Here is a 13,436-nt window from a genome sequence, read left to right as displayed (position 1 = left end):
GTGAGTGAAAACATCTCCAAACAGTGCTTTGCTCCTGAGTGCTGGTGGCAGTAATTCTCCTGTTGTTCATATGAGAAGCTCAGGAGCCAACTGGCAGGGAGCTGGGAGCAGTTTGCTTACTGAAAGGTGCAGAATATCTGCAGACCGACCCGAGTGCCAAAATCTGCTCCATGTGGAGAAAGTGTGTGCTATGGAGAGAGCTGTCAGAGCAGTGTCCATAGAGCAGGGCTGCCAGGTGTCTCAAAGAGACACAGCCTGTGACCTTGTGCCTCAGCATCATCCCAGCCACATTGGTTTGGATTCTGAAATCTGTGCTCGTCTCCTCGTGGATTTGTTTCTGTGCAGGAGATTGTCTTGCCAAGCAGCACACCAGAGATTGTTCTTTGTTCCCCTGTAATTGCAATAGTCTCATGATCCTCCCAGGCCCTCTCTTCATAATAATTGTTGAGTCCTTCCAAATTGACTTCGTTTCTTTTGTTGCTGTCTGTCTTTGTCTGAAACACATTTGAGCCTGACAACATGACTTAAACATTGTTAAAGCCGAGTGCGTTTCCAAGCTCTCAAAGTGTGATGTGCAAACCTAGGAAAGCAGTAAGCTGAAGGTTGCATGGAGGTCAGCCTGCTTGTGCACATTTAATCTTTGACAGAAACATTCGACTCAGAGCAGCTTCTTGTGTGCTTTGCAAATCAGTGCAGTGATGGAAGCATTTATTGGATCAAAAAGGAAATATTCTTGTTATCTTCTTCCTGTGCTTGGTCCAAATGGGGGGAGGTCGTGGTTGGACTTCTAGGGGTCGGAGCCTCACATGGAGCTGGGATGGCTCTTGGCACATCCATGTCTTTCAGTGCCAGCCTTTGCTTTCCCAGTGCTTGCTTTGCAAGTGTGGAACTCAGGGTATTCCTCGCATGCTGTGTGCTGGGTTGGGTTACAGCACTCATACCCACTTTTCTTTGCTCTTCCACTGAAATCTGAATCTTTCGTGCAGTGTATCATCCTTAAAATTGTTCTGAGATTTCAGCCATCTCGCCTTGAGACCGAAGGAGATTTAAATGTTTACAAAGTAAAACTAGTAGGGCTGTGCTATTTTGTGCAGTCCTCCAGCGCTGCTGCCTTGGTCACTTGTCCCCAGTTTATTTTACATTGAAGTCGCTGACATTTCTGTGCTGCAAACTGCCCCTCGGGTTGCAGGAGTCGCAGAGCAGCTGCTGGGACACCATTCTAGCACCAAGCAGCCAATGCAGTTTGTATTCATGAATTTATCAGTAATAACTTGCTGTTGTGGACTGACGAGTGCAGCCATCGTTGCTGTGAATTTGAATGTGGTAAAATGTCCCATTGCAGACCCTCAGATCCCCCTGAGTTTGTGAGCAGCTTTTTTCTCCAGTGTTTGTGTGTTGGCTGCTAAGCAGACAGATTGCATAGGAGCCGAGCAAGGCCCTGCTTCAATTCCCTCTTCCAAACTGTGCAGCAGTGAGGTTCAATAAAGGCAAGGTAGGTGCAGTCTTTGAGGAAGGAGCAAAGGTAAGTTGCTGTAATTCTCAGAAGTGGATGAATTATTTTGGCTGAGATTTGCAAACCCAGCATGGGAAAGCAGCCCAGACTCTGGCTGAGTGGCAGGCAACTGAGAGCAGCCTCCTAATAGGATGTGTCAGGAAACCTTCATTTGTTTTGCTACCAGCCCTGCCTTTCTCCTGCTGATACAGACTGCTTGAATAGGTTGTGGAAAGTTGGAAGAGCAGACAAAGTTTTATTGTGGAATAAATGTTCAAGGGCAGAAGGGCTTTGGCTGGAAAAAGCCTCTGGGGAAGCAGTTCTAGGAGGGTTTTTTTGCATGGTTCCACTGGGAGGAATGTGTAAAGGGAAGAGCCTTTGTTGGGATTGGGCAGACCTGAGCTCAGAGCAGAGAGAAGGAGGGAGCTTGGCCTCCATCTGGGCTCTGCTTCTCCAAGTGAGAAGTTGTGAGAGTGCAGGGAGAGCTGAGCAGGGGGGGCTGCAGCGGGGTCCCTGGTGGCTGCACTGCTGACTGTGAGCCAGAGGCTGAGGGGCAGCAGGGAGAGCAGCATCACGGGGGGGTCAGCGTGTGCCAGCAGTGGGGGTGGGCACACATCCATGTTCTTGTGTGATTTTGGAGGGGGTTTCCATATCCCTGGCTCTTTCTGTCTTTGCCTTACACCCGATGTCTGCCAGTGCTGTTAGCTAGCAGGAGAAACTGGGTCCAGTCTGGAAGAAAGCTGTTTCCAAATGAGGCACTGGATATAACAGATATAAGAAGGACGATGTTTGCAATAGTTCAGAGCATTTGTCTACTTGTAGTTCTCTTCAGAGGCGTTGCAAGTGAGTCTCACCATGTGGGACGTGGTTTCTCAGGGGAAAGCTTTAAATCCAGCCGAGTGTCGTGTTGGTGACATCCCAGCATTCCAGGCACTAAAAGTGCCAAGGGAAACATCTGTTTCCATGGACTTCCCTTAGGACGGTCTGTATGGCACAGCATAAAACTCAGACACGTAAATGGCGTCAGCTTTGATGCAGGGATGGCACTGGAGCAGCAGTTGTCCTTATGGCCGCAGTAAGGTGCTAAATGAGCCCCATTCTCAGCTCTTTGATTATGAAACATGACTATTCTATGTTCCAACGCCGCCCAAGCCCACTCTGCTTTGTGACTAATTCCTTCTCTGCCTAATGGTGTGACTGACCTGAAATCAGCAGGTGAGGGCTGATAGAAACAACAGCTCTTGTAGAAGGGCTGCGTTTCTGAGCTTGTTGCTGTGAGTTCCAAGGGAAGAGCAATGAACTGCAGAGTTCGTTATGCAAACTGAGCGTCCTGATGTTGGAGCTGTTCCACAATGAAGCTCGGGAGCCCTTATTTGGGGATGTCACGGGGATTTCTCTCCTGCAGTTCTGCTCTTCGTGGCATTTTATTTCCCATAAAGACTTCCAGTTCAGCTTTTCTATCTGTGCTGTTTATCAAATCCTTCTTTTAAAATAGTTAAACGACCCAAAGGTCAGAAGCAGTTTCAGCTGCTGTTGCTCCTTGCCTGTTACAGCCAGACTGCATCTACCAGAGCCCTCAAGTCCTACCTTCCTCCATGGACCCCAGCCTCTCTTGCTTCCTTTTCCCAGTCTGGCAGCACAAAGCACAGCACCCTGCGGGCTGTTGTCTTTTCAAGCTAAGAAAGGATCCGAGTCCTCTGCCTTCAGGACTCAGATTGCCTAATATGGTAAGGTATGTCTTCACAGCCTGCTCTGTTTTGCTGAGATCCGAGGGAAAATTGACTCATAAAAGGGAACAAAATAGGTGAATTTCTTGCCAGCTGATAAGAAGGGGAGATCTTTCAACCTGGACAGCGTGATGTGATGCTGCTCACCGTGCTCCTCACTGCTGCCAGCCCAGGGTCCCTGTGGGGCAGTGAGGATGCAGTGTTTCTGCTCTTGAATGTTTACTTCTAACACAGATGTGGTGTGATGGGGGAGCAGAGCCACCTGGCCCACATCCCAGGTAACAGAGGTGTAGCTGTGCATCACTTGTGTGGCTGTGGCTAAATTATAGAGGACTTAATTATGTGTAAAGGGAGACTATGAGAGATTGGCTCTGTTCAGTCCTGTTTATAAACAAAGTGCTGTAATAGGTTGTTATGCTGCAGTGAGACGGGATCTTGAACATGTGCACAGCTAGCAATATAAAGTTGGATCTAAAATAGCAGAAAATTGCTGCAAGAGCATGAGTTAGTGTTTTGGCATAGAGCTGAAATGTGGTGAAGAACATTTTTATTGCATTTGGAGTACCCTGGCTTCCTTGGGAGCTGGAAGGGGAAGGCAGTGTAGACATTAAGATTCATTCTGTGTGCTTCTATAGCATTTTTTTCACATCTGCACAGATGATTCTCCTCTGTTGGTTCTTCTTAACATCAGTGTTTGGAGAGGAGTATCAGACTTGCTGTCTGCCATCCCTGGTGATACAGCATTTAAATCGTCAGCATGGCTGCCCAGTCCCTATTTACGGCTCTGGGAAAACACATTGTTTGTGCTTAAAGGCCAAGCAGTCCAAGTCTGCTATGCAGACTACAGGGTTACAGCTAAATGCGTTCTGGTTAATTCCTGTAATTCACCAAGCTGCTGAATTAGGAAGGTGTAACGTGAAGCAGTGTCCACGATGGAGGTGGGTAACACAAAACCAGCTGATGGGCAGCCTGTGAGTCCGGGGAGATGAAGCAAAGCAGCGAGTCCTCCAGGAAGGATTCACAAGGTCACGGAGCTGTGACTATTCGCAGTAACTTTATGCTGTAGCTTCTTGTTTGGTGACTTACTCTCACAATTTCAGTATGGTTCAGGGTGACAAATCTTTCACAGTTGTCAGCAGGTGATTGCTCCCAAAGCTGTGGAGCTGAGGTTAGCAGTGGATCGGATGCCCAGCAGATCCCTTGGCTTTTGCTGGCAGTGCTGGGAGCTCTGTGCTGGCAGTTCCAGTCGTCCCATTTCAGCCCAGGGTTCCTTTGCTCACACAGGAGCCGACTCGCATGCTTCCAGGGATCCTTCCTTCCCAGAAGGAGCTGGGAGCAGTGTGATGGTGCCACATGGGCTGGCAGGGGGATCACTGCCATATGTGTGCATCCCTCCTGCGCCGGGTGACGTGGCTCAGGTGCTGCAGAAGCCAGCGCTGGCTGAGGCTGGGCAAACCTAACGACTGTTTTTAGGCTGATTGTGTTTATGATTTTTGATTTTAAGAACTAACAACACCTGTTTATGCTTATACATATCCGTGACACGCTGAAAATTGTGGAAGGGAGCGAGATTTCCAACTTCTGAAGTTCCCATAGCAGCCCTCCATCCTCTGGAGCTGCTGGTTGTACCTCGCTGTCCGTCACCCTGCAGCAAACATCTTTCCTGACATCCTCCAGGAAAATCCAGCCTGTGGGATGGATGCTGGTGCCTCAGGTGGGCAGGGTTGTGTGCCTTGGGGTGAGCTTTGTGGGCAACGAGAGATGGCTTCGGGGGATGCAATGCAATGCAGTGCACTCCGTGCTTCCTGCCCAGTGCTTCTCCATGCTCTGCTGGCAATGCTTTCCTTGAGGCAGTGTCCCTGTAGGTGGGTAATGCTTGTGGCTTGTGAGATGCTGAAGGAGTAAATGGTTCCTCTCCCAGATATGTCCAGAAGGACTGAAAAGCAGAAGCTGCGTTGCCAGATGGCTGGAAAGGAATGAAGAATAAGCTGCGTTTGTTTGGAAAACTGAACTCAGATTCTCTGGCAATAAAATATCCTTTGGAAAACAGCACTGTAGGAAAAATCGCGTGTTCCAGTGACTCAAGGGTGGTGATGCTGTTTGTCACCCTTGTCTTTAAAAGGTCACTTTTTGTTCCTAGTTTATACCCTCCCACATGCTTTTCTTCAGAAAGAAGCCTCTCGTTTGGGAAGTCACCATTTGCTTTTGGTCCTGGACGTGCAGTTTCACTACTAGGAGTAACTCTGTTTGGCAGGAGCCTTCATTGCTTGGTGTGTCAGGATGTAGAATCCTTAAGCTGTAAAACTCCTTCCTGGCAGGGATTGGCCCCCAGCTTTGGTTTTTCACACCTCAGTATGTTTGCTTTGCTCGCTCTGGTTGGCACCTCACACACAGGCAATGCTGAGCACTGTTTTTTTAATGGGCTTTTCTTTCATTACTCCTAGATTGCATCCTTGGGAGGGAACGTAACCTTCTGCACCGCAATCCATTGCTGCTGTTGAAGGAAGGCCAGAAATAGCTTGAAACGTAGTTAGATAGCAATGTGTTGAAGCTGCATGTTTGTTGGGTATTGCATTGGGAGAGCTGGCTGCTGCGTGGCACAAAGGCCCTGTGGGCATGGGGGGGGGGGCAGGTGGGACATGCACACACTGTTGAACCTCCGTGTTGCTGATCCATCCGATGTGACTCTGAGCGCTCGGTTTTACTTCTCCATGTCGTGTCTTGGAAGGTCTCGTAGCTGGAAATGCTGTGTTTACATCTGGTTCTTATATTCCTGCTGGCTTCCTTCGTTTCTCTGACACTGTCAGTATTTGTGAGTTTCTGCTGCGTTCCTCCTTGCAGCTCACCGTGTGTTTGCTTCTGCCGTGCTGGAAGGAGGTAATGTCACAAAGCACTCACAGAGTGCAACTGCTGAACAACTTGAGCTGGAACATGTCCTGCTCTGACACTGCTTTGCCCTTCATGGGATGAAGTCACTTGTTTTTGGCATCGGCAGTGCTCTGAGATGGACCTGGGAGTGGATGAGGAGCTCATCCCTCCAGTGCTCATCACTCTGCTTTTCTGAGCAAAACGTGGCCCTGATGCTGGAGTGGAGCCTGACTGGAAAAGGACGCCGTCAGCTTCTGCAGGAGCATGGAGCAGATGCTCTGTGCACAGCAGCCCTGCCCCAGCATGTGGGGTTATGGCATAGAAGTCAGGAGTGCTGGGGCTGCCCCTGCACCTTCCAGTTGCATTTACAGCCTTGAGGGGAATCCCATCTGCTTGGTGTTCCTGGTTATTGATACCATTGCCTTCCAGCTCTGTAACCTCTCACTGACATCCCTTCTGGAGGTGATGAAGTCAACGCAGTGAAATCCTTCTTCCTTTTCCGCAGACTTTTCTTTAAGCTCAGTCCTCATGGTGCAGTTGGGGACGTCCCATTCCAGTCACTCTGTGCCCCTTCTTGTCCCATTCCAAACATCTCAGTTCAGACCCACAGAACTGCCTGAATGCTCATCTCCTGTGTGCAATATTTGATGCCTGTAGGTGCTAAAATGAGGTTTCTGTGCTCACAATGGTGCTTCTTTTAACGCTTTAACTACTGCTTTTTATTTTCTATATTTGTGAGAAGGCAAGAGGATTCTCAAGTTTTAAATATAAAATGTGCCATTTTCAGCCCACACTAAAATTATCTTCTGCTGCAGCTTAATGCTAATCCAGGTAAGCCTAATGGGTACAGCTTCCAGCATTTTTATGGTAAATTTAGTGATGGGAATAGAAAGCAGAGTCACATACGGTGCTGAGTGTACCGTTATAGAATGGCAGCGGCGTTTGGGAGGGCAGGAAGATCCTCTCCTTCTGCTTCGTATCCGTGAGACATAGTGCCAGGTCTGCTCCTGGGAATCCTGCTCAGTGCACTGCAGAGGAGAGCTGCTCACTCCCACAGTTTGTATTCCATTTATGGCAAAGTGCTGCAGTGCCTTTTCATCACGTTTACAACAGAGCTTATTGCCTGACCAATAGTTTCTTTGCTACAGCCCTTCAGCCTTCTGCTGCCGAACAGAACCATTGCTGGCTTTTCCAGTCCTAAATAAACCCTGTGAAGCTGTAACTGAGCCTGTTAAAGCTTGCACGTAATTCTACAGTGATTTATTTACAGTGTTTTAAAGAGTTTTTTGTATAGCAGGTATTTTTCCGTCAACTTTTCATCATCCCTGATAACAGCAGGTTGGTGTTACAGCGTGTGCAGCTCTGACCCTGTGCTGTCCCACATAACAGCACTGCTCTGCATTTGCAGTGTCTGCAGCCTGGATTGCAGCTCGTGGGGAGCCCAGAGCTGGCCGTGCAAGAAACAAGGCTTGTGTTGCAGCCTTGAAGACAGGCTTTTCATCACATCTCCTGGGCTGGTTACCAGCACTGCTAATTTCAGACCGGCTCACCGAGCACTGAAACAAACAGCTTCTCTGCTGGCAGAATCTCATTGCACAACGGGCGAGGGATGCAGAGAATCGAGAAGTGAGGGCAGCAGTGCCAGCAGGATTCGGGCTGCTCCGTGCAGGTTAACTCCATCCCCACATCCCATCAGTGCTTCTGACCGTGAGATCCACACAGCAGGGCAGCACAGCAGTGCCCTCGTACCGAGCTGTGATGGTTGCTGCTGTTGCAACCTTCCATCTGCAGCACCCCAGGTGTTCAAGCAGCGCCCTGAGCTGTCAGAGCAACGCTGGGCTGGGCCACAGGCGCTGCATCACAAACAGCAGCTCTCACACCCAAGCATGTGGGTGTAGCAGAAGGCAGATGCAAGGCGTGTGAGATTCTTCCAGGGAAGAAAGTAATTGTTTGATGCTTTGTGTGTGGGAAGACTTTAGGATGGCCTGAGGTGGACGGCATGAAAGAATGCATTGAGATTTTGGCCATAGTGTAAACGTTGCTTGGATTCTTGTTTGGAGGGGGAGGTGCCCTGCACTATGGATCTTAGCTTTGCATGCCAACTCAGTAACAGAAAAGCAATTGGAAATTCAGTCCAGCATCTGTTCTGTCTAGCTTACATCAATAGTTCAATACTTAATGGGTATTTTGTGTTTAAACTGAGTTTTTCTGTTTTGGGGTGGGTTTTTTTGTTTGTTTGTTTTCATAGAATCATAGCATGGTTTGAGTTGAAAGGATCACAGGATGGGTTGGGTTGGAAGGGACCTCAAGGACCATTGGGTTCCAGCCCCCTGCCATGGACAGGGTTTGGTTGTTTTGTTTTTTTACAGGCTATCTAGAGCCCTAACAATTCTCTTATGGCGTTTAAGAGGACAGGACAGTGGAGTTCACTCTGTTTCTTTGGAGAGGTGTCACAAGAATGAATGTGGCTTCAGAATGATGAAGTATTACATGAAATATGCAGTCTGGATTTCAGCATTTCCCTGGGCTGGAGCAGCACCAAACGTGCAGCTCGCTGTCCTGCAGGTGCAAAATCCAGAAGTGGAGGCTGTGAAGTTCTGGGATTGAGCAGCAAATAACAAAAAGTCCAGGGGTCCAGCGGTGCCTGCGCTGTTTGCACCAGGAATGGAGTCGTGCCCAGAAGTGCTGCTCCAGGACAGACTGATGGTGGAGCCTTCCCTCCTGCTCAGCACGATGTGTGCTGGTGCACAGGGCTGCTGCTGCCTGCGGTTGGTGTTGCAGATGGACTCGAGGTGACCCGGCCTGGTGTGCGGTGTGGGGAGCATCCTGGTGTTGTGGCCCCAGCGCTGTCTTCAGCTCAGCCCCTCTGTCAGCTCTGTAAATGCTCTCATTTGGGGAAGCAAATGTGCTCCTCAATGCTCTCTGCCTGGGGGAGAGAGGGAGGTTTGGCTGCAAATGAAAGAGAAGTCAGCTGGATGAGAAGTAATTCAGCAGCAGTCAGGAAAGCGTGGTAAACCTGAGGTGGAAAATGACGGCCAGGACTTTCAGGAGATTGGCTTGGGATGATTTGCTCCAAAAATGCCATCCGCTCTCCCTCATCCTTCAAGTTTTATTAGAATTGTGCTCTCCCAGGAGGGCTCCTGCGTTCCTGCAGGGCTCACTGTGGGCTCACAGCACTCTGCAGCTCTGGCTGCAAATCTGCCTTTGTTTCCCATTCTGCCGCCCTTTATGAAGGCGCTCTGCTGCTTAAATCTACTTCGTCAGCCCAGCGTTGCATAGGTGAAGACTTCCAACGCAGGTAAAGGGGTTGTTTGAATTCATCCTCTGTCTGATACATCATCTTGTATGATGGTCTTCCTTTCCAGTTACAGCAATAGGGTCTGTTTGGGGAGGAACACAGCTGGCCTTTCCAAAGGAAAAGTATCTGAAAAGTGATCTGAGCACCACTGCCCCAAGACAGAAGGTATTCGTGCTGCAGTGCTCACGGAGGAGGAGGAATTTGAGATAATGTTGCCTGTAAATAGAGTTCAGGCTGAAGCGACTGCCTGGGCAGCAGGTCATGGCTTTGTGGGCTTTGTGATGTGATGTGGCAGCGCTCAGGAAAGGTGGCTGGGGGCTTTGGGGGTGGGGTTGGATGCGTTGTGTCTCTGTTTGGTGGCTGTACAGATATTCTCTGACAAAATAAGCAGCACCACATCGATGGTGCAGGACGGGCTGGCGTTGCATACTGAGGAATATCCTTAGCAGACAGCAGCAGTCACAGCTAAACCACGACCTTGAATGTTACAAGCACTGGGATGTGAGGACGAGAGAGCTGCAAAGGAAGGTCGGGTTTCATACTTACACAGGGGAGAACTTGAAAGTGAGCTGTATGAGGCAGCATGAAGTGTCAGCTAGGCACCTTTGTTGAGGTGAGGATGGAGCCCGGCGTGTTTTGCCATATTGCATCTCGTTTGCTGTCTCTCTCCTGCCTAATAAGGATGCTATTCCTCGTGCTACCCCATCTCTGTAAAGTGAGTTATTGTCCACCAGGATGCGTTTTGTCAATCTGTGAGGCATCTGCACTGGATGACTAATTAACTTTTAATTAGTAGGGAATAGAAAGCTCAGGTTTTGCTTTGCTTTGAGGCTCAGGCTGTGAGTTCTGTGCTCAGCACTGCTGCCCCTCCCCGCAGAAACACAGCAGTGGGTCCTGGAGGACCGGAGGGATGCACAAAGCTGTGGTGTGGGGCTGTTCAGCTCCGCCTCATGACTAAGCTGGGCTTTGTCAGCCTTGTAATTGGGACTGAGGTTGCCACACGAGTTAGCCCAGTTTCAGTTACTGATGTTTTGAAACCTCAGAAACAGAGCCTGGTGTGAAGGAATTGCAGGATCATGGAATGGTTTGGGTTGGAAGGGATCGTAGAAATCACCTCGTTGCCACTTTCAAGCTTGCCCAGCTCCTCTTGGATGGCATCTCCTTCCTTCTGTTGTGTCAGCTGTGCTGTTCAGCTCGGTGTCTTCTGCAGACATGCTGAGGATGCACTCGGTCCCACGGTGTGTCATCAGGAACGTTGAGGAGCACTGCTCCCAGGACCAGGAGCCATGGTTCTCCATTTTCAGCCACTGTTGGCTTCATCTGACAGCCGCAGCTCTGGGATGTGGAGGGCAGCAGCATGGCAGCCTGTCAGCAGCTCAGGGCCCTGGGATGGATTCCATCCAGCCCTGTGCACGTTCAGCCCCATCAGCTGCTCTCCAATCCACTCTTCTTACAGTGGGGGGATTTTTCTCCCCAACTCCTGCCCAGAGCTTCAAGGATGTGAGATATGGAGAGCCTGACTGCCACTGAGCGCTGAGGCAGAGAATGGAGTCCCTCAGCTTTCTCCATGGCTGTTGTTGCTAGGAAGGCCAACCCGTGTGTGCAGGTCCTACAGATGTGCCTTCAGTGTCTGAATTGTTGTGCTGTCACTGCTCTGTGCTGCAGGGAGGGCTGGGTGCCGGGTGATGAGCGTGACAGATGTGGGCTGCGAAGATCAAGGTCCTGCATGGCCTCCTTGAGCAGCAGGGCGCCTGTCACTGCTTCTCGTGTGTCTGGGCTTCATCTCCATACCTTTAGCAGGGAATGCAGAAATATTTCCAGGCAGATTTAGACCTCTCCAAAGTTTTTTTCCTTCCTGCAGTCAGTAGAGGAAGAATCTCCTTCCTTGTGGTGAAGCATCGAGTGGAAACCTGACCTCAAAGTGACTTTGCCAGAGAAGGGGAATCCAGCAGGCGCATTCCCCACTCTGTGGTCATCAGTGATGCTGTGTTGCTTCTCCTGGTCGTGGCAGTGCTGAATGGTGGGAGTCAGCCATGTGGCTGCATCCCAGGAGCCCTTCCCAAATTGTGTGCATTACTACAAGTGCACAATTACCAAGCATTGTGCAAAGAAATGCAATATTTAAGGCTAACAGGTATGTGATATTTAAAAGTACTTCATATGGATGGTTTTTTACACTTATCTGGATTATTCCATGATAAAGCGACCTGCAGGGCTGGAGCAGCACATGGCTGCGGGTGGGCAGGCTCCAGCACACTGGTGGGTCAGTGGCTGCTTTGGGGCTGTGAACAGGTCTGGGTCAGTCTCAGTGTCTCTGTGTGCCACCACAGCACCGATGCTGATCCATTTCAGCACAGGTAGTTGAGCCAATGCCCTCCCAGTGAGGAGTGACAGAACTTTGCACCTTACAGCTGCTGTTTGACTCCTAGATTCTGCTTAGTGTGTGAAGCTGTTACATCAGTGCAGTGCATTGCAGGGCACATTCCCTGTGCTTCTTGCAGCTGAACGCCGTGTGCCTGCTCAGCTGGCACTGCAAGCCATTCTCTTGCCTTTGCAGTGCTGCACTGCTGGCAGGGAGCAGGATGTTCTGCTCAGCAGAGTGCCCTGAAGTTTACTGAGAGGTGTGTGCGCTCCCCACCCTTCTCCCTGCCCTCCGTGCTCTCTCCCCTCCTCCTCCATCCCCAAAGCTCATTTCATTGCACAAGCTCGGTGTCGCCTTCTTGCTGCTCAGAGCAGGCTTCTGAGCAAACAACAAAAATCCTGTTGTGCTGCATGAATGCGTTCCTCCCTTTAATGGTATGAAGTGCTTCGTGTCCTTTACAAGATCTGCCTTTGTCACAGCTGTGAAATGCGTGCTCAGGCTGGCGGCTGCTCAGCCCTGCACAGCGCAAACCCTCCGACCTCCGCTCTCAGCTGCCAGGCCTTGGAAGCTTGGAAGTTTTTACTTTCTCCCCCACCTTCTCTTTTTTTCCCCCCATTTCTCCCCTACAAGTGGCAGCTCAAATCCCAAGCTGAAAGTGAATCGCAGCTGCTGGCCGCCCTCCAGCATTCCTGGCTGCAAGAGTAAGGATCTGGAATGTCAGCGGCAGCGGGGTGGGAAGGAGCAGCGTGCGCGTGGGGAACGGCGCCCGGAGGAGGAGGACGGAACAAAACACAACTTCAGCTGGCCTGCCCCTTTCCAAACCCGTGTTTGTTCCTGATTTATGCTTTCGGGTTTCTCTTAAAGCATGCGGCTCGGCGCAGCCACGGCAGAGAGCTGGCAGCAGCGTGCCGGAGTACAACAGGTTTTTGGTGGTGGTTTGGGTTTGTTTTTTTACTCTTTGGAAAAGCGTCTGGTCTAGAGACCTCGGCTGTTCCTCCTGCTCTTCCCACTGAGCTGGGAGACCTTTCCTGAGCGGCTTTGGGAAGGAGAGCCCCTGGTCCTGCAGCTCCGGACAGGAGATGTCCCTGCGTGGGCACTGCGGACGCCACCTCTTCTGCTCAGACGAGGAACCTTTCGGAGCCTCAGCTCCTCCTGCAGCAGATTAATGCCTAAAATTGTACACCTTGTACACCAGCAGGGTTTAATTACCAGAGCTGTGAATAGTTTAATTAGTTTGTTCTGACCTTGGGAGGAGGACCTGCCCAGCGACGGGAGAGCGCAGCTTTATTGCTCTGCGGTGACCCAGCCTGCAGGGCCATGTCGTCTCTGTTCACCAGGAGCAAGGATTACACGCGGAGCAGGAAGTCCCAGTCAGATTCACCCCCGTCCTCTCCTTCCCCGATTGCAAAGACGCTCAGAGTAAGCAGCTTTTCCTTTCTGTGCTCAGGGCGGCCCGCTGGGGTTGGTGGAATGCCCTGGGATTGCCGTGGCTGTGGTTTGCTTTGGAAGGAGCGTGGGGTGAAGTGAAAGTCAGGAAGGTGACTCTGCAGCAACAGGTTGGAAAGGCTGCAGGTTCCTGGAGCGGTGCTGATTGGCACCGGTGCTGCGGGGAGCTGCTGTGATGGTGTTCCCCTGCCCTGCGCTCACAGCGGGCACAGACATCTCTCTCCATAGGTTATGACTGCGAGG

At 50.5% G+C, this 13,436-nt stretch overlaps 1 protein-coding gene across 7 annotated transcripts in view; it reads left to right on the top strand.

Annotated features, from left to right (window-relative positions):
- PPP1R12B (protein phosphatase 1 regulatory subunit 12B) overlaps positions 1-13,436 on the top strand; it is an 84,391-nt gene that overhangs the window by 50,360 nt on the left and 20,595 nt on the right. Inside the window, exon 1 of one of the 7 annotated variants that reach the window (XM_048926306.1) lies at positions 18-13,166. The exons of the other annotated variants lie outside the window; for them this stretch is intronic. Within the exon in view, the coding sequence (XP_048782263.1) occupies positions 13,065-13,166 (102 nt within the window). The 5' untranslated portion in view covers positions 18-13,064. Of the gene's footprint in view, positions 1-17; positions 13,167-13,436 lie in introns of those variants that run through there. 7 annotated transcript variants of the gene reach the window in all.

Source organism: Lagopus muta, chromosome 24, assembly GCF_023343835.1.
Source record: "Lagopus muta isolate bLagMut1 chromosome 24, bLagMut1 primary, whole genome shotgun sequence".
Taxonomy (NCBI): Eukaryota; Metazoa; Chordata; class Aves; order Galliformes; family Phasianidae; genus Lagopus; species Lagopus muta.
This window is presented reverse-complemented; position numbering and strand designations above follow the sequence as displayed.